The 23,733-nt window shown below is 46.0% G+C and overlaps 1 protein-coding gene across 3 annotated transcripts in view; it reads right to left on the reverse strand.

Moving 5' to 3' along the window:
• The window catches only part of NID1 (nidogen 1), a 95,359-nt gene that overhangs the window by 44,884 nt on the left and 26,742 nt on the right, over positions 1–23,733 (reverse strand). For 2 of the 3 annotated variants that reach the window (XM_032608238.1, XM_032608237.1), the window contains exons 4-10: positions 21,867–22,240; positions 19,139–19,288; positions 15,136–15,387; positions 12,293–12,493; positions 9,978–10,223; positions 7,998–8,141; positions 1,402–1,527 (exon numbers count right to left, since the gene is read on the reverse strand). In XM_032608238.1, coding sequence (XP_032464129.1) covers positions 1,402–1,527; positions 7,998–8,141; positions 9,978–10,223; positions 12,293–12,493; positions 15,136–15,387; positions 19,139–19,288; positions 21,867–22,240 — 1,493 coding nt within the window. Of the gene's footprint in view, positions 1–1,401; positions 1,528–7,997; positions 8,142–9,977; positions 10,224–12,292; positions 12,494–15,135; positions 15,388–19,138; positions 19,292–21,866; positions 22,241–23,733 lie in introns of all 3 variants that reach the window. The other variant, XM_032608236.1, reaches the window with a different exon arrangement.

Raw genomic sequence — 23,733 nt, forward strand, 5'->3', positions numbered from 1 at the left:
CTGGCAGATCCGGGGGCATCTCCAAGGGCTCCACGGGACACAGGAAGCCCATGATGCAGTCTAATCACCTCATTTTACAGGTGAGGAACTGAGGCCCAGAGAGGTTGTCTTCCTCAAAATCAAATGCCTAGGAGTAGACGTTTGCCCACCACCTGTCCTGCACCCCACCCTAGCCCTTCCGTGAGGGTGGATCCCAGGAATGGCTGGAGACAGAAACTGAGGACACAACATGCCTCACACACGTCTGCCCCAGGACTGTCCACGTCACCACCCAAGGGGTAAAGGATCCACCACCAAAGCTTGAGCCGAAATGTAATGCAAATGGTGCTGCCACAAAAAATAGATCTTTGAATCTCCTTCATCTCAAAAAGCAGAGAAGGAAGTCAGGCCAAATTCACAGAAATTGTTGTTCTTTATGGAAAAAAAAAGAAGAAGTAACTTTAGCAGAGCTGAAATCTCAGCTCTGTGCAAAGGGGACTGGCTGTCTCTCAGTTCACAGATGTTTGGGTCATACTCAAAATATGAGAACGGCCTGTTCCCTCCGCCCTCAAGACACCATCTCACCCTAGGACCTTGGCGGCCTCATCTGAATTTCAAGACAGAGCAAACAGAAAGCATGCTAGGGTTTAGTAAACAGCAAGGAAAGGAAAAGGAGATGGTTCACTGATGCAGTAAAAGAGGAATCTGTTTTAAATTGGGAAGAAATGTTGAGTTCAGATGGCCCCTTTAGCATGCTGCCCTCCAGACCTGGAAATCTCCAAGAATCTTTGAACTTGAAATTCTTGGAAACAACAGGTCGAAGTGCAGCAGTCGGAAAAAGTGGGGAAAGTTAAACAATCTGGCTCTTTGGAGTTGGCCCATCACCATCATCAGCAACCTAAAGTATAATTAGCCTAATTAATAGGCTTAACTTCTAACTTTGATAGGCTATGAAGTTATGCTAGTACCCGTGGCTTGTAAAATGGAAATACGTAAATAGAAAGGCTCCAAGTGGAGTTTTAGATGTAAATCAGGAATTCAATCTAAGGCAAGTAACGACACAAATGCCTATAAGGTGTTCCCTCCACGTGAATCCCAAGGCCACTAATTATAAGGAGAAACATGTCTAATTGTTTGAATAGCTATTAAAAGAATAATGGAAAGAATTAAAAGGAATTTTATAAGGAGGGAAAGGTATTACCAGCGTAGACAGGCAACACTGCTTATTCCTTGTACCTGTGACTCTCCAGGCAGTCGGAGGGAAGGAATGAAGTCTGATTCACCTTTGTAAACTGTCCTCCCCAACAGTACAGGGAATCTTCCATCTCAGCCAGGACAACTACCTGGGGCAATACCATTCACACAGGTGCTGACATACGTCATGTGAATTACTCGTGTTGAAAAGTCACCCACAGAACTTACCCACACACGTTCCCTCCTCTGAAAACCGGTAACCCTCCACACACTCGCATCGGAAAGTTCCTGGGTGGTTATTGCAGATTGCGTGGCTCCCACACACCGAGGGCTGCTCTGAACATTCGTCAATATCTACGGCAAAAAACATGTTTTTAAGACTTATTTATTGATTTATTTATTTTTGGCCTCGCCACTCAGCTTGGGGGATCTTAGCTCCCCGACCAGGGATCGAACCCAGGCCCCCTGCAGTGTAAGCGCCAAGTCTTAACCACTGGACTGTCAGGGAATTCCTCCCAAATTTTTGTTTGAATGCAGACTCTTAAAAAAAAAAAACAAAACACCTTTTCAAACACCACTAAACATAATAAAATAGAAAGCATTTTGGCATGCAAATGGATCCACTTTAAAACACACCTTTTTATATTCCAAAAATGATGTCAAAGAAATCTTTTTTTCTGTGCATAATTTGAGAGTGATCCCAAGGCCCGCCTCCTAAATAAATGTGGACTCCCCGCTCCCCGCCCAACCTGCCCTGCCTTTTGGAGTTAGTTGCTGAGCCTGGTGCCCACTAACATCAGATGGGCAAATACGTGTTAGAAAGACGTGCAGACAAGTCTCCAGACTCTGAATAAGGTTCCTAAACTACAAAACGTAATTAAATATGCTCTTGTTCAAAAATATTTCCTTTCTCCAACGATAATGACAAAGCAAAGTGGGACCGTTTAAAGCCTAATTGTGACTCTTGGAACGTTATCCTGAGCTTAATGCACTAACAGGAAAACCATTAACTCATAAGATTGTGAGCGATGCTCTCCCACAGGACAACACTGTGGCCATCGCGTGGGGTGACTGGAACAAAGGAACGTATGCTCCGGAGCTGGACACAGCTAGGTTCAAATCCTGCCTCCTTTCCTTAGCAGCTTGTGTGGTCCCGGTCAAGTTGCCTCACTACTCTGCCTCAGTTTCCCCATTGGTGAGTACTCACGCTACTATTCATCTTGAGGGGTTCTACTGAAGATTACAGAAAATGGATGTAAGCCTAGCCTGCTTGAGAAATGTACCTATTGGGACTTCCCGGGCCATCCGGCGGTTAAGACTCCGTGCTCCCAATTCAGGGGGCACGGGTTTGATCCCTGGTTGGGAAACTAAGCTCCTGCATGCCACGGGGTGCGGCCAAAAAATAAGAAGAAATTAAAAAAAAAAAAAAGAAATGTACCTATTATTATTATCCTACACTACCAGCCACAGGGGTGTTCCGATTCTAGGAACATAGCCCTCAGATGGCCACTGGCATTGGAGGCCAGTCTGTGGCTACCACTACAGGAAGGCTGGTTGGCCCAGATAAGAAATCAAGCTACTCTGTCATCACCTGGGTCACCTGTCCACTGATGGATTGAAATAAATACGGTCACACAAGATCCTTCTGTGCCAACCTCACTCTCAGAGTGCACAGGTACTTCTGGCATTTTTAGAACTCTTGGAGATGCGTGTGAGGAAGATTTTAGAGTGGCTGAGACCACACAACCCCCTCCCCCTCTCAGCTGCCCCTCCTCAATTCCATCATGTGCATCTTCCTCATGCCCCACCTCCGATGGCCAGTCCAGCCGGTCTCTTCACTGGTGAGGCAAAAGCCCTGCTGGCTTTTTGGACTACATTGCACAAGACAGGCATTTTTGCCACTTCAGCCCCGTAGCTGGACCTATACTCAGAAAAAAACCCAAACCAAATGGCATTCAGCTTTTGAAACTACACTGCAATATAAGTTTCTGTGACGTGTTTAAGATACAAGACCTTGGGGCTTCCTTGGTGGCGCAGTGGTTAAGAATCCGCCTGCCAATGCAGGGGACACGGGTTCGAGCCCTGGATCTTCCTGATCCCACATGCCACGGAGCAACAAAGCCCGTGAGCCACAACTACTGAGCCCATGTGCCACAACTACTGAAGCTTGTGTGCCTAGAGTCCGTGCTCTGCAACAAGAGAAGCCACCGCGGTGAGAAGCCCACGCACCGCAACAAAGAGTAGCCCCTGCTCGCTGCAACAAGAAAAAAGCCCACACGCAGCAAGGAAGAACCAACACAGCCAATAATTAATTAATTTTTAAAAAGATACAAGATCTCATATCACTTATATGTGGAATCTAAAATTTGGCACAAATGAACCTATCTACAAAACAGAAACAGACTCACAGCCATAGACAACAGAATTGTGGTTGCCAAGGGGGAGTGGGGGAGGGGGAAGGAGAGGGATGGACTGGGAGTTTGGGGTTAGTAGATGCAAACTATTACGTTTAGAATGGATAAACAACAAGGTCCTACTGTATAGCACAGGGAACTATATTCAGTATCCTGCGATAAACCATAATGAAAAAGAATATAAAAAAAGAACGTATATATGTGTATAACTGAGTCACTTTGCTGTACAGCAGAACTTAACACAACACTGTAAATCAACTATACTGCAGTTAAAAAAAAAGATCTCAGACCAGAATGCAGCTCCAGGCACAGCTGGAAGGTTACAGAACAAAGCCCCTCCCAAGGCAGCCTCTTAACGAGCTGGAGCTGGGATGGGGGTGGAGGGATATTCAGCAAGTGTGGACTTTCCAGCTCCATCCACCAGCTGCTGCTTCAACAACACGGGCGAAAAAGATCATTCTGATTCACTGTGTTCTGCACTACAGCTCTCAGAGGACACTACAGGCCAGATGTCTGGACACGCTGTGCAAACTGCAGGGATCCACGGCTGAGGCTCAACTACCAAAGCACAAGAGCACAGAGCAGCAGTTTTCAATCAAAGGGACAGAACGCAATCACCAGGGGAAATTTTCCAAGCTTCATTCCACCCCTAGAAGGTTTATGGAAAGGGAAACTGCGTGTTTCTAGAAAGCTTCTTAGGTGATTGGAAGGACGCTCATCCTGCACACCGTACCTGGAGAACCACGGCAAACAGGACCTGGGGGCCCGTGGGATGAGGGAGGGGATGGTCCCCTAGCACTACCCCCACCTCCACGCAGGTCTACACATAAAATCCAAGCTAGGCCACTCCTTTTCTTTTAGAGCAAAACCCTAGCCATCTCCCTGCTATTACTTCACGGTCCTTACCGTTTGGAAATTCTTCCTAATGCCTAATTTAAACCCTCCCTTCTGTAATTGGAGGCTAGGACTCTAATCCATTCTTTAGTAGAAACAGTGAACTAGTGATAACTGTTCCTTATAAAAGATCACAATATCTGCTTGAAGATTATTGTTCTTATTAGTCATGATCTGGTCAACGTCTTCACTGGGAAGAGGCTTCCTTTCACATAAATCATTCCCTAACCCAACAGGAAAATCCTGGATTATTCTTGTAATCGCTGCTTCCTTTTTGACTTTTTTTCAGAGTGGCTACTTTTCAACAACTCTTAAGTTTCTCTAAAATGTGTCCTTTTCATAAACACCAGGCTCTCACTGGAGAAGAGCCTCGGGATTTATTTGTTAAATGCCTTGAGCGCACTCAATGAGAGACTGTGCAAAACCCTCTCTTACAGCCTCCCAACTGAGAAATATAGGGAAGCCATTCTGTCAGGCACCAGAGCTCTTGTGATTCAACTGGAAATCTCCAAATTAGCTCGCAGGGTCACTCTGCAGTGTCTAATCAAGCCCAGCCTTACTTTGAATGTCATCTATCATTATATCAACGCTACACACACTGAATGAAAAAGGCTCACCCTCATTCTCTTCAGAGGCACTTTCCAGGTCAAAATAATATGTGAAGTGATCTGCTTAATGCAATTTCCTATCAACAGCCCAGTGTCTCAATGCATTAACACTACGAGGCTTATTCTCGTGACCCAGAACAGAAAGTAGCCTGACTAGGAATATACCCACATTCCATGGTGCAAATCTGCCAGGGCAAAAGGAAGTGCGCACAAACACCTGTCTTCCTGGGCCAACACATCGGAGGGGTTTCCACGATAGCAACAGATTCCATCCATAAAGCAGGGCTGGTTGTGCCTTGGGAAAATGAAGCAAGCAGTCCCACCACAAGCTCAGGCACCAAAAGCAGAATTAGCCAGAGGTTACGGGTCAGCAGGTTGGGGTAGCTCCACGTTTTACTAATACAGTAATTCCCCTACATACGAATGAGTTCCATTCCAAGAGTGCGTTTGTAAGTCCAATTTGTTCGTAAGTCCAACAAACTTAGCCTAGGTACGCAACTACCAAAAGCATCTATATACCGCTGATTTTACGCATGCTTCCGGACATCTGGCTTTGAAATAAAGATACTGTACTACCATACTCTATACAGTACTGTACAGTAAAGTACACAAAAGCACAACCACTTATAGAGGATGCACGCACGTGACAGTGTACACCAGACACGTGAACTAACTTACATGACGGGACACGCGAACGCACATTTGCAGCTTTGAAGGTTCGCAACCTGAAGGCTTGTATGTAGGGGACGTGCTGTATTCAGTTGGCTTATGAAGCTGAAGCACAGCTACATAAAGACTAAGGAGGTATAGGCTTCCGCTGGAGAAATGGGGGCACCTCATCCCTTCGTGGTGTCCATCACCATCACCATCACCATGGCCTGGGAGGTCTCTGCTCACACACACACAGTACCACAGTTTCAAAGTGGCCTGAGCCAATTTAGCCATTCAAGACTGTTGGGCTCTTTGGGGAAACACCGGGGCAACTCTGATGATCAGAGGTGAGTAGGAACTATGTCCCCTGCCCAGTGGTACGTTACAAGGGAAGCGAGTCTCAGATTGAATTCTACCACACGGACCAAGTCCTCAGCGAGCTGGCTAAACAGTGGTACAAGCTGTTCCCGGAAGCCCAGTCCCTGCTCTCCATCCTTTCAGACGTTCCAATGAGCACCTCACATAAATTTCACTCTGAAGTAACTGCAGCAATACCCCAGCAGCAGGATCTGCTAACCTTCACGTGAAATCAGCACACTAAAGCTGCCATTCACTGGAGGCATCCAATGGATTCAATTCAACGGATTCCGGACCCAAGGCATCGTTCCCAAATCCCAAGGCTGCTGGGCTCCCCAGATTCTTATGCCCCAGTCATTCAAGGGGGCTGCTCATCATTCTGGCCAAAGAGACATGTGCACACCCCCCATTTCACTAGGGAAGCTTACTTCTAGCACTCCTTGCATTTGCTGGTGAGCCCCTGTGGCAGGTTTAGGAAGCTCCGACATTCTTACCCTAGTTGCCTCTGCTGTATGGACTCTTCATGGAGTCAGGAGTCAACTAACTGCCTTTTGACGGTGGATTAAAATTTAGTAACAAACATAAATATCAATCTGTCTACGTGAAAGTATTTAAAGTGAAATTATAAGCAATAAAATAAGTACAATGAAGACAGTATAATACACGCACTGGAGTCAGAGACTCAAGGTCCAACGTTCCAATGTCCCTGGCTCATCTGTAAAAATAGGAATAGACCTCCCAGCCATTAGGATGGCCGCTATCCAAAAAAACAAAACAAGTGTTGGCAAGAATGCGGAGAAATTGCAGCCCTTGTGCACTGGCGATGGGATATAAAATGGTGCAGCTGCTGGGGAAGACATATGACGGTTCTTCGAAAAAAAATCACACACAGAATTGATGTGACCCAGCAATTCCACTTCTGGGTATATCCCCAAAAGAGTTGAAAGCAGGGTCTCAAACAGATATTTGTACCCCATGTGCATAGCAGCATAATTCATGACAGAAAAAGAATTGAAGCAAAAAAAAAAAAAAAAAAAAAAAAAAAAAAGAATTTAAACAACCCAAGTGCCTATAGACAAATGAATGGATTGAAAAGAAAAAGGAGTATGCGTATGCCATGGAATATTTCACAGCCTTCAAAAGAAGGGAAATTCTGACCCAGGCTACAACATGGATGAACCTTGGGGCCACTATGCTAAGTGAAAGAAGCCAGATACAGCAAAGGACAAATACTGTATGATTCCACTTACACGAGTTACCTAGAATCATCAGATTTGTAGTGGTTGCCAGGGGCTGGCGGTGGAGGGGAGGGATGGGAAGTTGTTATTTAATGGGAATAGAGTTTCCGTTTTGCACATGAAAAGAGTTGTGGAGATGGATGGTGGTGATGGTCACACAACAATGTAAATGTACTTAATGCTGCTGAACCGTACACTTAAAAATAGTCAGAATGATCAGTTTTATATTATGTGCATTTTACCACAATTAAAACTAATGTTTAAAAGACAGAAATGAAAGAATCTATCTCATTAGAGTTGCTGAATTAAATCAGTTAGGGTTTGTGAAGCACCTAACACAACAACGCCTGGGTACATCGCAGCTGGAGTCATATTACGTGTGTTATAAACAGCGCTGACTTCCCCCTCCTTCAAGCCCATGTATTCTCGACGTGAAGTGGAGTGTGGCCTTATAAATTCTACTCTGCTGCTTAGAGTCAGGGCATCTGACCAGATGAAGGAAGGGCCAGGACCCCTAACATCACGGAGGGAACACAGAGCGTGACCATCAGTGTTTATCTCACCGGTGCTGCCTCTTCCTCGCCCCTCTGCTGTACAGGATCTGTTTCTGCAGCCCCCCACCCCACTGCCCACCACCACCAAGTCAGAGTGGACGACTGTACCGTAGCAGGTCTGTCCGTCTCCCCGGAAGCCGATGGAACACTCGCAGGTGAACTGGGTCCCGGGGCCGGGGCGACAGGCTGCATTGCTGTCACACCCATGAGTGCCGATGTAGCAAGGATTCTGAAGGGCATCAGGGGAGCCGTCTGTGAAGGCAGAGACATTGAAACCCAGTGACGATTCAGAAACTCTTATTCCTCCAGAAACCCCAGAAAGTAAGGCAGGACTGATGACCAGAAAACCCGCCGACTCCTGAGTCACCTGGGGGTCACCTGAGGCGGGCTCAGCAAACTACATCCCTTTGGACATTTGTCTGTTTTTGTAAATAAAGTTTTACTGGAAACCAGCCACACCCATTCACTTGCATACGGTCCTTTTGTGCTACAGTCACAGAACTGAGAGAGACTGCACGGCTGGCAAAGCCTGAAATATTTATTGATACTGTCTGGCCTTTTAAGAAAAAAATACGCCAACCCCTGATGCCTGGAGCTACAGCTGTCAAAGGAAGGGGACAGACACCTGCCCTCCTGCTTTATGGAGCTGAGGACAAACTCGACTAGCTGGAGAAGTGACCTGGGTACAGAGGGAGAATCGAAAATAACTGAAAAAGAGAAAGACCTTCACACCTAGACCCCAAATATACAGAACCCCTAGGGCTTAAAGATTTGGATGATGTGAGACCTGACACTGGGCTGTCCCACTAGCTGCAGCTCCTTCCACGCAGCCAGAAGCACCCCAAGACTAGACCCCGCCTCTCGCAATGGGCAGAAAGCTCGTTGTAGGCTCCGTGCCTGACTTTCAGCAGATTTGATTAGGATTTCCCCAGGCCCTGAGCACACAGTGAGTATCAGAGTGTTTTAAATGCCTGGCCATCCATAGGCACATGACAAGATGCTCAACATCGCTAATTATTAGAGAAATGCAAATCAAAACTACAGTGAGGTATCACCTCACACCGGTCAGAATGGCCATCATCAAAATATCTACAAACAAATGCTGGAGAGAGTGTGGAGAAAAGGGAACCCTCTTACACTGTTGGTGGGAAGGTAAATTGATACAGCCACTATGGAGAACAGTATGGAGGCTCCTCAAAAAACTAAAAATAGAACTACCATATGGTCCAGCAATCCCACTCCTGAGCATATATCCAGACAATTCAAAAAGATACATGCACTCCTAGCAGGACTATTCACAATGGCCAAGACATGGAAACAACCTGTGACATGGAAACAACAACAAGTGAACTCATCTAGGAAACAGACATAGACTCACAGACATAGAGAACAGACTTGTGGTTGCCAAGGGTGTGGGGGAAGGACAGGGATGGATTGGGAGTTTGGGGTTAGAAGATGCAAACTGGGGCTTCCCTGGTGGCACAGCGGTTGAGAGTCCGCCTGCCGATGCAGGCGACACGGGTTCGTGCCCCGGTCTGGGAGGATCCCACATGCCGCGGAGCGGCTGGGCCCGTGAGCCATGGCCGCTGAGCCTGTGCTCCTCAATGGGAGAGGCCACAACGGTGAGAGGCCCACGTACTGCAAAAAAAAAAAAAAAAAAAAAAAAGAAGATGCAAACTGTTATATATAGAATGGATAAAGAACAAGGTCCTGTTGTATAGCACAGGGAACTATAGTCAATATCCTGCAATAAATCATAATGGAAAAGAATAAAAAATAAAATAAAAATAAATGCCCGGCCATAGGCAGCTGCAGCCCTTGGATGGTCTACTCTTCAAGGTAACTCAAGGATTATCATTCTTCTCTACCCCAAATGGAATAATGAGGAGGCCTTAGGTTAGCAGAACAGAGACAGGTAGGTTTTCTAAGAATCATAAATGACAAGACATTTATTTCTGCCGGGAGCTATTTCAGCATAACTTTCTTCTTCTTACTGAGAGTAAGAGACAAAAAACAACATGTCAAAAGCACCGAGAGAGCCGTGCAGGCAGACCCACACAACGCCCAGTCTGAGCTGCCACCTCTTACCCCTCACAGGACCAATAGAGTTGCTCAGAGCATAGCGCAAGATCCTCTCCTCCTGGTTGTACAGGACAAACACGCTGTCCACTGAGAGCTGCTGGGTGCTGGGCAGGGCCGGCTGCGAGTCGTCGTGGACGCACTCCTGGAAGGTGATGGTCTGGCGCCACTGGTAAGTGTGGACGTGAGAAGGGGCAGCGCCATCCCGCTCGGGTTCCGTCACTGTGTACTCCCGGGTGGAGGATGATGTGATCACTGGATGCGGGAGGGAAGCAGGGAGACAAGGCAGGGACACAAAGGAGAGATCTTGAGGATACAAGAGGCTTAGTCAAGGGCTCTAAAACCATCAGCAGTATTCTCTGCCTATACTGCTACTAGATGAGAGATCGGACGGAACAGGATACGTAAAACTATTTATTTCAGCACTGGGACTCATTCTGCCACCTAGATTTCCCATACTATTATTGATGTTATTTGCATTAGAAATAGTTACTGCTTTTTCTCATCAAGTGCTTCTCTATAAGTTCCTAAGTCACCCAGAACCAACCCAGAGTTTAAGGCTCTGATGGAAAGAGCACGGGCTTGGAGGGAGAGACACCTGAACTCACACCTTGCCCCTTCGCTCACAAGGTGTGTGATCATAGGCCAGTTACTAACTTCTTTACCCTCTGTTTCCTTTCCGACATGGGCTGGGGTGAGGATGAGATAATGTATGTAAAATTTCTGGGATCAAGCAGGCTAATACCCTTATTAAGACACACCACCGTTTACGGAGCATTTACCACGCGACTAGCAGAGTGCTAACTGCTTTTTATGGGTTATCTCACTTAGGATTCAATAAATAGAGGCTGCTATAAATAACCCTAGATTAAACGGTTCTCTGATATATAAAAATGAGACACTAATAGGTTTCAGTAGCCAATTTCTATAAATTACTAAAGAGCCGTGAGCAGATCTCAATAGAGACGGGAAAGTCTTCCCCACTTAGAAGACAGCTCGCTTTTCACCCATACAATGAAAATCTCAACTTCCTATTTTAAAAAAAAGTATAGAAGACTCTTTATATCTGTGTGCTCTGTGGTAGTTCATAATCAAAGCCAGAGGATACATAAAAGATTAGTGTAAGCTGCCTCCTGTCCAGCTCCCACGTGCTGGGCTGCCAGAAACACCATCTGGTCGTAGCCTGACTTGCAGACCGGGGTGCTGCGGCTCCTTGCACCTCCTACTCACCCACTCGTTTTCCCCAGGAGAGCCGGAGAAAGCCACAGAGCCATGGGAATTGGTACGACCATTCTGGATGGCCATTTAATAAGGGCCTTTAAAGAGTCTCCATTGTTTGACTCGGCACTTCTATTTCTAGGAATTCGGTCAGAAAAGAATCAGAAATGTGGTCAAGATTTATGATGAAGGTGATTATTTCAACTCATTTTGAGAAGGAAAAATTGGAAATAACCTAAGCTTTAGAAAAGAGAATGGTTTACATTGATAGCCATACAACAGAATGGTAGAGATTCATTAAAAAGTGTTTGCAAAGCCTAGAATGAAACTATCAAGTATTCATAATTTGATGCTAACTGGAAAAGTGAAGATACAATAATGCGGTATGACTGAAATTATGTAAATAGAAACTATATACTTGACTGTAGAGTATACAGTAGTATTACATCAATGTTAAATTTCCTGATTTTGATGAGCGTACTGGGACCGTGTGAGAGGATGTTCTTGTCCTGAGGAAGAACACGTGAAATATTTAGGGAATGATGGATCACGGTGCCTACAACTTACTCTCCAAAAAAACCCCATATATATATATGTATGTACGCGAGAGAGAATGATAAACAAATGTAGCAAAATGTTAACAACTGGCGAGGCTGGGTAAATGATATGTGGAAACTGCTATTTTCAACTTTTCTGTAAATTTGAAACTTAAAAAGTACATACAGATGTATATTATAATAAAATTATACTGTTTTGAAATTATATAATATGGTGAGATTTTATGTTGGGGTATTATTTGTGTTGGTATATATACATATGTTGGGATATTTTTTACATGGAAGGAAAAGGCTGAAAGGAAACACACTTAATCTAATAATAATTGTGTCCTGGTTTTACATCTGTAAGTTATGCTTATTTTCTTTTCTGCCCTCAATTCTCTCCAATGAGTGTACACGATGTCTATTAGAGAAAAGGTGATTTGTATAAGGTACCCCCTGCACTTCCCTCTCCGAAGGCCAGGAGATAGCATAAGCTCAGGGCTGGAGCCTGTGGGTGACGCTGGCCCAGGACACGGCGCTGGCCCGGGACGCGGCGCTGCGGCTCACCCTGGTGGGAGTAGTGGTAGAGCTCCGTGTAGGGCTCGATGTGCACCGAGGAGCCGAAGGTGATCTGCGGCACTCGGCCCTCCAGCTCCGTGTCGATGGTCAGGTGTCCGTGCTCGTCAATACCGCTGAACTGCTGCTTAATGAACAACTTGTCCGGGTGCCCCACAAAGGTCACCTCAGCCTGGCGGGTGAATTCGCCCCCTGCAAGGCAAGGTCAGTCTGTCACGTTGCTGTCAGGGAAGCCACCCTCATGCCCACCCTGGGCTCACGGCTGGGGACAGGCTCACACCTCCTCTGCAGATGCTTTAGTTTGATTAGTAGAAATGGGGCTGCTGACACCAAGGACAGAGCTGGGACATCCATATGGCCCAACTGAGTCACGCGCAAGAAACAGAAGCTGCTTGCCAGCTGCAAACCAGCATCTGAGATGGGTGGGCTCATGGCTTGTGCTGGAAAAAGCAGGGGATAGGAGTTGGACTCCCAGCTGTGCTGGGTACTGGTTGGGTGAGCCTGAACAAGTTACTTAACCTCACGGGAGCCTCCATTTCCTGATGATGAAAAAGGGATACAATCTGTCTTGGGGAAATTAGATAAGTACGTTAAAACGTTCTCTGCCAAACATCGTGCGCTCCAGGACGTCGGCTGTGGGAATGACTACTGTAAGAGCTAAGCCCTGGTCAGGATGGGCCACTTGTTCAGGGCAAACTATCACCAGACCCAGAAACCATCCTAGGAGCACATACTAAGGTGCTGGCTCAGGATCTCCCCTTGGTCTGGGCAGGGAGGCAGCCCCCGACAAGCAGGAAAAGATACCCCCCCTTCTTCCAGCTTCCTCCCTTTGCCACCTTTGCAGACTCCTGATAGCAGAGCTGACAGCTATTTCATGATATGTGAAAAGTACATGAAATTTACATTTCAGTGCCCATGAAGAATTTCATTGCAACACAGACATGATCATTCATTTGCATATTATCTTTGGTGCTTTCGCTCGACGACAACAAAGTTGAAGACAGTCCGCTACATACGGATGAGTTCTGTTCCGAGAGCACATGCGTTAAGTCCAATATGTTCATAAGTCCAACAATGTTAGCCTAGGTACCCAACTAACACAATCCACTATCTAGGACTGTACTGTAATAGGTTTACAATACTTTTCACACAAATAATACATAAAAAACAAATAAACACAAAAATAAAGAAAACATTTTTAATCTTACAGTACCGTACCTTTAAAAGTACAGTAGTACCAGCTACATCGCTGCTGCTTTTACGCTTGCTTCCAGACATCCTGGGCTTGAAATGAAGATACTGTATTACCGTACTCTATACAGTACTGTACAGTGAAGTACACAAAAGCACAACCCCTTGTAGAGGATGCACTCACGTGACAATGTACGCCAGACATGTGAACTAACTTACGTGACTGGACATGCAAACGTAGGTTCGCATCTTTGAAAGTTCGCAACTTGAAGGTTCGTATGTAGGGGACTTACTGTAGCTGCAACGCAGCCCGAATAGCCTAAAACATTTAGGCAAAGCTTAAAATATTTACTAAATGGCCCTTTGCAGAAAAAGTTGGACAACTCCTGCATTATAGCCCCCAGGTCCCAGGCAGATTTCCAGCTGATAACACAGGGGCAGTTAAGAAGGACCATTGTAGTAACAAAGATTTGCTGTTGTAGGGAATTTGTAAAGACTCCCTCAGCCTCCCTGAAGTTGATGTAAGTTACAAAGGACCATCCATTTACGTCAACCCATATTCAAGGCAACACCAATATGAAATGCTGTGCAGCCAAGGAGTAGGATCTGTGGATCTGGCCACAAAGCTCAACTACGTCTGCAAAGGGAAGAGCATGTGTTTGCAAGAGAGCCTGAACATCGTTATGATACTCAGGGTACACATGCCTGTGGGAGAGGGAGAAAAAACATTGGGCCATAAATAAGGTATCTTATACCCTTTTCAAATATATATCCTCTCCTTTCTTAAAACGTCCACATTTCAGGAAGTTAGGTATTTATGTTCTGTAACTTTGGGAGGGGTGTCTGTGCAAAGCCTACAGACGCTGCTCTCAGCTGTGTTTTCACGGTAAAGCCGTGGCTGAAGCTACAGTGAGGCTAGGGGTGTTGGAGAAGGCAGGTCTAGGTAGTCAGAGGCGGCGGCTATGTACCTGTGCCCCAGGAACAGCAGGCTCCAGGTCCTGGGAGCGGCCAGAGATGAAGGATACAGACTCCTCCAGCCAAGCAGTTCCAGGAAAGGGCCTCCAGCACAGGGGGACCAGCCTCAGCACAGCATGGGAGAGGCCACCACTGCTCCAGGGAAGCATCCTCCTCCGCTCCCACCCACCGACAATCTGCCCACATGTCCCCTAAAGACTGAACTTTCCCCGACGGGACACGGTCTCTAAGCAGCTCCAAGGAAACTCAGCTTTCCTAAGACTCGTGAGGACTATGCTTATCAGGCTGACTTTACCAGCTAGAAATGACAGGTTCCTTTTCTCCAAGCAGATACTGAGGAAATGTCAAATGTCAGTTTCATATTAGTTGGGAATTTGGAGGCAGGCTGGATAAATACAAGAACCCCCATACTTTGGGTTGTGAGGATATAGGAGCAAACATCACTTGCTCTGCCTAAATCTAAATCTCCACCCTGAAATCGCTCCCTGATCAAAATGCAATTCTAGACAGTCTTAGTTAATGTATATTAATTGAAAAACTTCTTGATAATTTTACCTCAACACCTTATTTCCAGAGCCACAAAATGCTTATCGGTAAGTTACTTGCAGACATGGAGTTCCCTTTCCATTCACCCCAGCCCGTTAATTTTAAGGTCTGATGTCAGTTACCTGTGATGCTAAACCCATTCTTGAATCCATCTTGCTCCACGGCAAACATCCATCCAATGATGCCTCCAATAGGGGCCAGAGGAAGCAGAGAGTACCCGATGGTCTCAGGAATGGTGCTGATGGCTGTGTAGGAGCGCCCATGGTTCATTACCACGTAGGAGTGGAGGTCCGTGTTCTCAAAGACAATGGGAACTTGGCTGTTCCCCACAAAGACCTTCCCTTTCACCTTGCCGTTAACTCTCTGGGGGGTACCTGAGTGAGAAACAAAGAAAGCAGGCAGCCCTTCAGAATAGAATAGTATGTCTGGTAGGCTCTGTACCTATAAAAGCAAAGAGCCAAACAGTGCTAGGGTAAAGGGCTTTGGGGTAAGGGAAAGCAGCTCTTCCTCCCAAAAAGGCAGTTCCTATGGCTGTGTCTATGAGCCTTACAAATTCCAATTTTCTTCCTCTCTTCCACGCTGATGGATAATGGACAGCAGAAAAGTGAGACCCATTGTTTGATGGAGGAAGGTCTGAGGCAAATAAAACGATCTCATAACAGTATCATGGGTGGTCTAGAACTAGGTGACACAAATGTCTCACTTTTGAGAGTATCAGGGACAGAATTAGTCATTTCACTGGGACAGTAGGGCTAAACTGGATGGGACATTTGGTTGCCTGATCTGTAACACATCTTAAAGAGCATCTCCGGCTCAAACACAGGACTGCCAGTCTGAGTCCTGGACCTTCACTCAAGCCAAGCCAGACAGAAGTGGCCACAGCGGATATCGAAGGCCCCACAAATACGCCCTCTGACCCAGAACCAGCTTGTGGGCTGGGGTGTGTCTATTGTTGATTGCTCCATTTAGCCAACTGGGAAAGATGTGAAACTTACTATGGCATATTTAAAAGCTTTCTTCATAAATTGCTAAATAGTATATGTATAGGACACCATTTTTGAAAATCACATTAATGATAAAAGTTAGCATACACTTAGGGGCAAATATCTGAAGAGATGTACACAAAACTGCTACCAGTGGCTAACTCAGGGCCATATGGTGAACTTTCATTTTCTATACTATATATCTCTATAATGTTCAAATATTTATAACTTGCATATATTACTGTTTAATCAGGAAAAGATAAGCTCTCAAGAAATTAAGTTGTTCTTGTATTTGAATAAGAAAATTGAAGGTTACCACATGGCCCAGCAATTCCAGCTCCTAGGTATATACCAGGAGAACAGAAAACATATGTCCACACAAAAACTTGTACACGGATGTTCTTAGCAGCATTATTCACGACAGCCAAAAAGGGAAAGCACCCAAATGTTCATCAATTGATGAATGGATAAACAGAATGTGGTATATCCATGAAATGCCTATTATTTCGCTAGAAAAAAGGAATGAGGTACCCGATACATGCTAAAACATGGATGCACCTTGGAAACATCATGCTAAGTGAAAGAAGCCAAACACAAAGGTCCCACGTTGCAAGATTCCATTTATATGAAATATCCAGAACAGGAAAACCTGTGTTGACAGACAGTAGATTAGTTGTTGACAGAGACTGGGGATGAGGATAAATTGAGGGTGACTGCTAAGAGATCCAGGGTTTCCTTCTGGAGCGATGAAAATGCTCTAAAATTAGAGGCAGTAGTTGCACCACTTAGTTAATATACTAAAAAGAACCAAATGGTATACTTTAAGTGACTGTGTTACTTACATCTTTAAAAAAAAAAAAAAACTGAAGCAAGAGGTAAGTAAGTCACCTTGGACTGTTCAGGTTTGATGTAGAAATTCTATCACTCACTGATTGTACATATCGTGTTTCTCTTCCTAGATTATAAATGTCTAGAGACAAGACTTTCCCACCCAACTCCCTGGCTCCGTCTTAGCAGAGGTTTCTGTGCACAGTTAAGTTCTCAGTAAAGTTTGTAGAATAACCTGAGACAAACGAGCCCTCATCTGAGCATGGTCACCAGTGTTCTGAAGGCTTTCTGCTGTGTTCAGTATGCCTTAGCTGCTAAACGGGGTCACTGAGGGACTCCCCTAGCGGTCCAGAAGTTAAGACTCCACGCTCCCACTGCAGCGGGCATGGGTTCCATCCCTGGCCGGGGAACTAAGAGTCTGCATGCCATGCGGTGCGGCCCCCAAAAATAAAATAAAATAAAATAAAATATAAAATAAACAGGTTCACTGACAAGCCAAGGCAGACTCGACACAGAGTATTTCTGCAAACAAACTATGTCATTACACTGGGGGATGCTGTGAAGTTAGAAGACTAATATCAAAAAATGCCTCCCCCAAACAATTACAGAAACAAGCAGGAAAGCCAGGGGGAAGGAAACCAAATTTTTTTTCCACCAAACTTGGAGCTAGAAAACTATTTCAAAAGTAGCAAGACTCCAAAAGAATATTTAAACCACAAAACTATGACGGGGCGTGTACAGAAGGTGAAAAAACGTAGCCGAGCAATCTGTCACATCTGAGCTTCCTGCCAAATGCAACCTATCGGCATTTTCAGTCTGATATCCGGCACAGAAAGAGCTAATACGATTTTTGCTCTTTGAGAAGAAAGGTTCACTGTAGACTGTGGAAGCTGCTCCCAGGGTGAGAGAAATATAAAAGCCAAGCCTAAAACAAAGCAGCAAAGGTACACCATCCCTGGGGCGGTGGGCTTTGGAAGCAAACAGACAACACATTTATAAACGTTAAAAACATCCCGCCAAATTGATACGCAACGTATCCAAAATTTTCTTTCGTTGCTGCAGATAGCATTTAACCATCTAACTGTGACCTAGGAGGGAACTTTTTTATTTTAGCAAATTAAAATAACTGATTTCACTTTAGCTATGGCAGGGGATCTGAAAAAACAGAAAAGCATTCCTCCAACTGAGTTTTATTCAGTTGTATTGTGTGAAGCAGTTGAGGTTCCTCATTAAACACGCGAGGAAAATGACAGGTGACAAGTGAGGTGACTTGGCATCTGAAGGAACAAATGTTCAGTATGGTCGGTTTGGGTTTTGTTTAATTCTGGTTTATGGCCTCAGGTTCCCATAGGTCTCCCTCTCGAAGTAAACTCTTATCCGGACCCTCTAGACTTTTGCAGAGAAGATTCTTCTGACCCTCTGAGAATGTCAAGACTGGTTGGTCCTTTTCCGGGGGCAGAGCTCAGAACTGATGCCAGCCCACTGACGCCAGCTGAGTCCCTTTTGGAGTGGGCCCACAATGGGTCTGGGCTCCAGAGTTAGCTGTGATGCACCTGTTATGCTCCTCTATCACCACGTTGGGATTCCAGGGGCATGAGGACAGGTCTTTACCCGCTACATACTTTGGTTTCCACCAGCCCACTGTGGCCTTGCTGGAGTTGAACCACCATAAGGATGGTCTGAGTGATGCCAAAAGAAAAGGTTTGAAAGAAGTGGAGGAAAATGGGGGGCACTGACAATTCGTGGTCCAGGCTGCATAATTTCAACACTTCAGCCTTTGTCTCACGCTATAGGGACAGTTGTGAAGATGGGCTCCCAATGGCCGTCATTTCAGAGATGGAGAAACAGCATAGGAAAGAAAGAGACCTCCCCTTATTAGAAAAAAAGGACACTCCCCAGGACCACACCCCCAGTAGAAAAATACAGGCAAGAACGGGGAATGAGAGATCAACTATCATTGCCCGACTGAAAATACCACCCCCGTTTAGAGATCTAGGTAAAGGAACGATTTCAAAACAAGCACCAAGGGGCTTCCCTGGTGGCGCAGTGGTTGAGAGTCCGCCTGCCGATGCAGGGGACGCGGGTTCGTGCCCCGGTCTGGGAAGATCCCACATGCCGCGGAGCGGCTGCGCCCGTGAGCCATGGCCGCTGAGCCTGCGCGTCCGGAGCCTGTGCTCCGCATAAGGGAGAGGCCACGACAGTGAGAAGCCCGAGTACCACAAAAAAAAAAAAACCAAAAAAACAAGCACCAAAATAAAAACTCCACTCCTCCCCCTTTCTCCCCCTTCAAAGGGAACAGACAGAAGCAAAGTACCTTCTGCAACACACTGCCGGCCGTTCCCCGTGTAGCCGGAAACACAGCTGCAACAGAAGCCGGTGGCAAAGTCCCTGCACTCTGCATGCACAGAGCACTGGTGTCTGTTGTTGGCACACGTCTGGCGGGAATCTGTGTTGTAGCTGAAAACTGCTTGGAGAGAACACAGCACACCTGTAAGCGCTTCACAGGCTCTGGACCAGGAGGCTTTCTGACCCTACGCCCTCAGCTGTGCAAGACTTGACATCTGCTCAGGCAATTCAGACCCAGGGCTCTCTACCTGTAGCCACTTAAATAGTATAGTGGTTCTATTATTCAAACCACCCAAGCAAGTGGGTCTAAAGGGAGTTTGAGAAATCACAAGGGTGAATTCTTTAAAAATGCTATAATCCAATGTCCTCAGTATCACGGAATCAATATTAGGTGACTGCCACCCAATGTCAACCTTAATATGGCATCCATCTAATGTCGTCAGATCCGCTTCACATTTTGGGCAGGAGGGACCTTAAAATTTTTTTAAATTATCTTTTATTGTGGTAAAATATCTATAACATAAAGTGCCATTTTAACAAGCTTAAAGTATTTTTTAAAAATTCTGACCCTTGGGCTTCCCTGGTGGTGCAGTGGTTGAGAGTCCGCCTGCCGATGCAGGGGACGCGGGTTCGTGCCCCGGTCCGGGAAGATCCCACATGCCGTGGAGCGGCTGCGCCCGTGAGCCATGGCCGCTGAGCCTGCGCGTCCGGAGCCTGTGCTCCGCAGCGGGAGAGGCCACAACAGGGAGAGGCCCACGTACCGCAAAAAAAAAAAAAAAAAATTGACCCTTTCTTCTCACCAGGGGATAAATCCTGAGCTCTTGAGTCAAAAGCTAGTTAGAAATAATTCCTCAGTCATACCCGGTCTAGAAGCCTCTGACCCAAGAAACAAGAAGAATTCCTCCCTATTTTAAATGTCTCCCTCCCAGGTTCATTTTATTGGATGATGAACTAGCTCATTAAACTCAAAAATCCAGGGCAAATTAATTTGGGATGAAGTTCAAAAACACAAAAGGGGATGAACTTTTATAGGGGATAATGACCCACTTTATAAATGACTGTTATGAGTGAAGAGAAAAGTAAAGTTTAACTCCAGGAAGATTCCATGAGTCCTACATACCCAGAAGGGAATTTCCTGTATTTATAAAGATGGCGTTTGGAGCTGAAAATACTTGGGCCCTGAGCTGAACGCATGTGATGCTACTGATTGCTTAAGCCCAGCTCCCAGTGGGTCTGTTACGGTCGACGTATCTTTGGGTGACTATTCAAATCACACCAGGAATGCACTGCTGGCTACAGAAGACTGACCTTTCTAATAAAAACAGTGAAATAACTGGGATCGAGGGCAGAAAAACATCTCTTTTAAACACAGTTGGGGTTCAAATCCAGGCTTTTCTTTTTACTAGTACCAAGGAATATACAACCATAAGTTGCTGGGGCTAGCTATGCTCTCATTCAAGTGATGACTTCACAAATGAGAATTTCAGAGACATGTATGTGGGGTGAAAGCAGGATGAGACTCAAAACTCGCCCTGAAGGTAAACATATGTGCCGGTAAACATATGCAATCCATCTTGGGGCGACCACTCTGAGGCCCAGCTATAAGAGCTGAGTGCGACGTGCTAGGTGTCAGCATCACCCCAGGAAATCCAGGGTGCCATGTGTATAAAGGGAGCCCTGAGACATGAACTACGTACTCATCATGTCACTAAGGGCAGCTTCTCCGTTTCTGTGCCTCAGAGGTAAGTAAGCACACTACCCCCGGCCACCAGATACTGTCCATGCTTTGGGATACTCGATAAGAACATCCGACTATTGCTACGAGACAAATCACAAGTAAGGAGAAATAAAAATGGGTGAATAATGTGGAACTGAGTAGATGTTTTGAGGGCCTTATGATAACTTCATAGCTGAAGCAGTTGTGCGTCACAGTAAACATCATTTAAAGGCTTGGACCGTCCCCTTGATAGGAATCTTAATGGATTATAGGTCAACCTAAAGGGCAAAAAAATAATGAACATAGTCTAGTTCAAATGTTTTTTATAAGACAAATCAAAGCATGCTGGGGTTCCAGTGGTTTTCCCTGAGAATGTAGCAAAAATCTGATATAATACGGTTGATTACAGGATATTGTACTTTAAAACCATCCTCAAAAAGGGGATCTGCTTATTTTGTGGTTTTAAACGTTCACAAACTAACTCTGATACTGAGAGGGCCCGGGAGGAAAAATCATCAACCATCCTCCTTCCAAAACCAAGAGGAAATAAATTTCAAAGATAAACCGTGTCAATAGCCAAAAGAGCTTCTAAAATGTTTTTTCAGGTGGGTGAATATACTACTGATCTCAGAAGTCACAAATAAGGAAGGAAATCTGACTATCAAAATAATTCGAAAGCACTTTTCTCTTTAAAACAGAAAAAAAAAAAAAAAAAGAAAGAATAATAGAAGACTTGAAAGAGGACATGTTCTACAGTCTCCATAACCCCAGCCCTAATGGCCAGATCCCTTGGGGTCTCTGAAGCCTTCGGGCCCATCGACCGATGTTCTGCAGCTGTAAGTTCCACCCCTCCTTCCCCAGGCGCTCATCCTTACAAACCACCAAATAATGCGCACAGCTGACACCCTGCCAGCAATGCTCCCCTGTCTGGAAACCCAAGTATCCAAGAAGGTACCACCTGCAACATAAATGGCCTTACCAACTCCTGTTTCCTCAACTTCATCCACATCTATGACCTGTGGTTGCTGCTGGGGAAACCTCTCTGCTGGCAGCTGGAAAGATCTGGTCCTCTCCGTGGGAGGTCCAGGGGGTCTCTCAGTAGCCAGGCGGCGGGGGGGCAGGTCACTGGGCACGTTGTATGTGCCAGTGTCTCCCCTTCTCCGGGCCTCATAGGGGAAGGATGTGGTGCCCGTGTCCTCCAGGCTCAGAGGTGTCACCGAGTCATAATCCTCTTCATCATACTCTGCTCCATCGTCCAATCCCAGGTTCACGTCTGAGGGCACCACGCCACTGGCCGTGGCCGGACTCCCAATCTCAAACACCCAGATGCCCTGCTGCCCAGAGTTGCTGCTCCTAGGGGGAAGGACAGGCTTCTTGGAAACAGGCCAGCAACCCACAAACAGCCCCCAGCAACCAAGCAGAAGGAGCCCTGGGGATCCGTGTCAATCTGAAACCCAACGCCTGCTTCTGCCCACAGCCTCGGTAGAGGATGAGAGAGCAGATGCAGTCCTGCCTCGTCATCACTGAGCTGAGACCATCCAGGGGGATATGCTGAGGCTGTATCCAATGGGCACAACCCTAGCAAAGGCTTAGTCTTGGCCACTCGAGAGGCACGCTTCAGGGACATTTTCAGGCCTTAAAATGCAATTTATAGGAATCACTGGTCATGTGCTTTACCATATAAGCAACCTGTTGACCGGAGTCATCCATTTTCTCAGTTATTCTCTTTCCAGGGCATGGTGTGATATGATAAGAAATATGTATTTGGTCCTTGTCTCTGGTTCCGGCATACAATCCCTAAAATCCCTGTTATCTCTGGAGTGATAAGAGTGTCTTTTTGTATGCTAATGAGATGGCTGGTGGCTGGGGACCCTGGGTAGCTTCAGGATGGGGGCTGGTCACTAGGAAGAATAAGGCTTGGGGCTTCCCTGGTGGCGCAGTGGTTGAGAGTCCGCCTGCCGATGCAGGGGACACGGGTTCATGCCCTGGTCTGGGAAGATCCCACATGCCGCGGAGCAACTGGGCCCGTGAGCCACAATTACTGAGCCTGCGCGTCTGGAGCCTGTGCTCCGCAACAAGAGAGGCCGCGATAGTGAGAGGCCCGCATACCGCAAAAAAAAAAAAAGAATAAGGCTTGATTACAGGGCTGGAATTTTCTTCCCCACGCCCTGCCTTCCAGGGAGGGGGGTGAGGAGTGGGGTTGGAGAATAGGTTAATCACCAATGGCCAATGGTTTACTCAATCATGCCTATGTAATAAAAATTCCTAAGTGATGAGATTGACAGAACTTTGGGGCTGGTGAACACATCAAGGGGCTAGGAGGGTGGTGAGCCCAGAGGAGACACGGAAGCCCCTCACCCACTCTTCCTCCCATACCTTGCCCTATGCATCTCTTCTATTTGTCTGTTCCTGAGTGTATCCTTTATAACACACTGGTCATAGTAAGGAAAGTGCTTTCCTGAGTTCTGTGAGCCATTCTAGCAAATTATCGAACTTGAGCAGGGGTTCATGGAGATCCCCGATTTATAGCTGGTTGATCAGAAGTGCAGGTGGCAACCCAGGACTTGTAGGGATGTCTGAAGTGGGGGCAGTTTTGTGGGACTGAGCCCTTAACCTGTGAGGTATGTGCTGACTCCAAGCAGTTAGTGTCAGAACTGAATCGAATTACAGGACACCTAGCTGGTGTCTGAAGAGTTGGAGAATTGGTTGGGGGAAAAACCCCACAAATTTGGTGTCAGAAGAGTTATGAGTGAAAATAGTACAGAGTTGGTTTATTAGAAATCCCAACACTGTTAGCTGTGGAACCTTGGACAGGTCTCAGTTTACCTTTTTATGTTAAAAGTGTG

This window comes from Phocoena sinus, chromosome 16, assembly GCF_008692025.1.
Source record: "Phocoena sinus isolate mPhoSin1 chromosome 16, mPhoSin1.pri, whole genome shotgun sequence".
NCBI classification, from domain to species: domain Eukaryota; kingdom Metazoa; phylum Chordata; class Mammalia; order Artiodactyla; family Phocoenidae; genus Phocoena; species Phocoena sinus.